The sequence below is a fragment of the Lactuca sativa genome, chromosome 8 (assembly GCF_002870075.4).
Source record: "Lactuca sativa cultivar Salinas chromosome 8, Lsat_Salinas_v11, whole genome shotgun sequence".
NCBI lineage: Eukaryota > Viridiplantae > Streptophyta > Magnoliopsida > Asterales > Asteraceae > Lactuca > Lactuca sativa.
The window spans coordinates 116,699,449-116,703,599 of NC_056630.2; the positions used below are offsets into that span (position 1 = coordinate 116,699,449).

The window sequence follows — 4,151 nt, forward strand, 5'->3', positions numbered from 1 at the left end:
TATGTATATATACATATATTTCTTGGGTTACAAAGACAAGTTGAAGCTTGGCCTAGTGGTAAAAGCATTGGTTTATAAAACTAAAGGTCTCAAGTGCGAAACTGTCAGCTTACTTGAAGGGCTCCAATTTTTTTGTTTTCTTAGAGCCCCCAAATTAGTTGAGCCGCTCCTGGTTTTTGGAAACCCTAAATCCTCATTAAATTTCGGATTTCCTAACTTGCTTCTACAAAAACTCATAACGGCCTAACCCTAATGAAACCCTAATCTCGTTTATCATATAAACGACTCTTCCTTTTGAGAAGAGACACACAAAATTTAGCTCTCGTTTTTATTCAATTACTCTTAGAATCTTTCTAGCAATTTGTCTTACTATTTCTGTGCCTAGAATCGTAAGTGTCCTCTTGGATTATCTTAGGCTGAATTTCTTGCAACCCAGACATATGGTAGAAATATCAGTTCGAAAAGTGTTGTCACGATCCAAGTGGTATCCATATCTCCAACTAAAACCCTAATTTATCCAACAGTGGATGCATATCTTCTACCAGATTAAAGTTTAATTTACTTGAACCTATGATCCCAATTCACAAACAATATATATTTGTATAATTTCACTAGTAGATAATCATATTGTACGTACATCTACGCTTTTACAACCACATAGAAACACAACAAAATATATATACATACATACTAACGAGGGGCTGCTAGCAAAGCTTGTGATTGCTTCTCATAGCGAAAACCTGAAGCCTTGGAATCATCTGCAGACCATACAAAGATCCCACCAAGCTTCCCTTGACTTTTTAGCCGATTACAAGCAGTGAAGAAGCCATTCTCTGGTGATAAACCTCCACTTCCATCGGTGGACATACTAGCCAAGATATTACCACCTTTATAGTTTGAGCTTTGTGTCTGAAAGTACTTGATAAACTGTGAGATGGTGGTCCCCTGGTCGTATGCATAAAACTGGAAATTGACATAGTCTATGACGTGGGCATAGTTCTTCCAAAGAGCCAAGTAGTGGCTTTGAACTTCATCATCATCAAATGGAGCTATAGATGCAAAAGAGATGACTCCATTGTTCTTGAGGGTTGTTACAAGCTTCCCGATGCACTCAGCAAAGGTATCAGGATCTGCATGAAAATGCTCGTAGTCGATATCAATCCCATCCAAGTTATACTCTTGGATGATCTTAGTGAGGGAAGAAACAGCATTTGAAACCCATGAATCCACCGATGAAGGGCTGAAGTAACAGCTTCCTCCTCCCACGCTGTCTCCTCCTAAGCTCAAACCTACTTTGACATTGCTATGCTGACTCTTGATTGAAGAGACTTGAGAAGGGCTGAGATTATCTGTATCCCAGAACACATTGAATTTACCATCCGTGGGGGATGAAGAAGATGAAGTGGTATAATCAATTGCAAATGCAAGTAGATAATGGAATTCGACATTGGGATTGATGGGTAGGTCTGTAAATTTGACACCGTTGAATTCTGCTCCAATATATTCACGGAATAGGTCTGATTTTGGTGCATTAATATTTTCTTGTGTTGATGATGCCACCCCTAAAAGCACTTGTAGCATGAGAATGAGAAGAGCAATGAAAAGTTTGGAGAAGCCCATAATAATCAAACTTCAAAGACCAGATTATGTTGAAAGCTTGAAGGTTGTTGAACAGAAATAGGAAGCCAACAGTTATATAGAGGAGCTTTCTGACATATATATTGTTTACGATGTGATCGGATTAATTAGTGTTAATTAAAGTGGCGTAAGTGTGCTTCTACTGTTGTTATATTATATGTTAATTAATTGTATATTTTCTGTCTTGAATAATAGGTTAAAAATCTATTCCAAGTCCCATGTAATTTCTATTTATTTGTTTAATAGAAAGCTTTTTTGTTTTAATCATGTTCTGAGTTTCCGCGTAAAAGTACAAAAACCATGTAGTCAACGCCACATTGCCATAAACGCCAAGTTTTTTGTCATAGCAACCTTTACAGGTATACAAAACCTGCCATAATTGTCTTTGCGTGTCTTTTGTTTCTTGATATTATTTGTTATATGTAAATTAACCCGGAGATTGATGAATTTATCTTGATCTTCAGTTTCCAATATTCTTTTTTTTATCGGATTCTATATGATTAATTGGAATAGGAGTTGAAACGTTTAGTAGCAATTAATACATGATTTTTTTAAACCTGAAGAAGTCATGATGTTCTGATCCAGTTATTACAATACAATTTCGAATATGATTCAAGAGACAGTATCTTATTTCTTATTTGGAAGGAAGAAGAAAGGAAACTACGGACATATGAAATCGAACATATTATTAATTATTATCATATCATATATGCCCATATATGCATGCATAATGAAATAAAGATGATGATCATGCTGCCAATAAGGCCAGCGCAGCTTTTTCATATCTAAAACCGAACTCTTTGGATTCGTCCGCACACCAAACAAATATGCCTCCGAGCTTTCCATCTCTCTTCAACTCTTTGCAGGCCTCAAAGAATCCCTTATTAGGAGGCAAACCTAAGTTACCTTTGCTTATGAAGCTTGCTAAAAGCTGACTTCCTTTATAACTTGAAGCCTGTTGATGATGAAAGTGTTTTACAAACTGTGAAACACTAATCTGATCATAAGCATAAAACTGGAAATTCACATAATCAATAACATGTCCATATTTCTTCCATAAAGCCAAGTAATTTCTTTGAACTGGTCCTTCATCTTCATAGGGGGCGATAGAAGCAAATTTGATGATCCGGTTTTTCTTTAGAATTATTATAAGCCGTCCTATACATTCAACAAAAGTTTCCTCATCATGCGACCTAAAATGTTCATAGTCGATGTCAATACCATCCAAATTGTACTGTTTGATCATGCTCGTTAATGAAGAAACTGCATTTTGGACCCATGAGTTGATAGATTTTGGAGAAAAAAAAACCTTATTTTTATCATGAACAACACTATCGCCACCCAAGCTAACAGCCACTTTGACATTAGAGTTCTTGGCTTTGACCGATGCTATTGCCGAAGGACCCAAATTTTTAGTTTCCCAGAAAACATTGAATTTGCCATTGGTGGGTGATGGGTGATTATCTGAAGTGTAATCAATTGCGAATGCTAGGATAAAATGGACTTCAACTTTAGAGTTGATAGGAACATCTGATAACTTAACCGAGTCAGATTCAGCACCAATGTACTCCCTGAAAAGATTTGAGTTTGCAGCTGTATGATCAAAAAACAGATGAAAGCATTCATTAGCTCTAGAGAAACAAGAACAATATATACAAGGACCAAGATGTTGAAACAGGCTTACCACTGCAAGATGAGATAATTAGAATCACAAAGAGTGCAGCCATGAGAACACGGGAAAACACCATGTTTTTTCTACTATATATGAATCGAGAATATGGATTGATGTTTAACTAAGTGATTATATAGCAGATTTGATCTGTGTTTCTACTGTGTGAACTAGATGATACAGTTTAGGTTTGGGTTTTGGCGTAATGTGGTGCTGGACTTATCAATTAGCAGGAAAAAATTCCTTGTTATATTCAGAGATTTTGATGTTTGTTTTAGGTAGAATCCGTATAGGCGGTACCTCCATGACTGGGATGAAGACCAGAATCTTCAATATGGATTGATGTAGAGTTGATTAAAATTAGAGCACCATAGATTCTAACGTGGATGCATGTTCGTCCTAAAGGATGTGTACAAATATAATGAATTATATATTGTTTGTTGGTCAAACAGTAGGCTTGTTTAAGATCCAACTATAAGAATACCAGTGTCTGCAACTTAAAAGGAGACCGATAATTTTACAAAATGCTATTGCTTTAGGGAAAACCATTCGAGATAATAGCATCCGCCATCCACTATGGTTTAATAGATTTGGTGTAAAGAAATTGAATGTCAACTTGATATTTAATGGAATAAAACCAACTATAATAAGATGTCAAGTCCTCTCTAATAAATAAGTTTTTTTTTACCACTTGTCGAACTCTCATTAAATTTGCCAAATGTTATTTTGAATTAATTCTTTTTCCACATGTCATTTATAAGCTTTTATATTTTATTAAATTTCACATAATATTTTAATGTAATAATTGCAATAAATATAATAATAATTGGATATCATTTTTTTT

At 35.2% G+C, this 4,151-nt stretch overlaps 1 protein-coding gene and 1 pseudogene across 1 annotated transcript; both read right to left on the bottom strand.

Moving 5' to 3' along the window:
- Positions 1–690: 690 nt before the first annotated feature.
- Positions 691–2,015, bottom strand: LOC111909494 (chitinase 2-like; annotated as a pseudogene).
- A 371-nt stretch (positions 2,016–2,386) lies between these two features.
- LOC111909495 (chitinase 2-like) lies at positions 2,387–3,386 on the bottom strand. The gene is made up of 2 exons (XM_023905317.1): positions 3,323–3,386; positions 2,387–3,231 (listed from the first exon to the last, which is right to left on the bottom strand). The coding sequence occupies exons 1-2, from the start codon at positions 3,384–3,386 to the stop codon at positions 2,387–2,389; spliced, it is 909 nt and encodes a 302-aa protein (XP_023761085.1).
- Between the last annotated feature and the right edge of the window lie 765 nt (positions 3,387–4,151).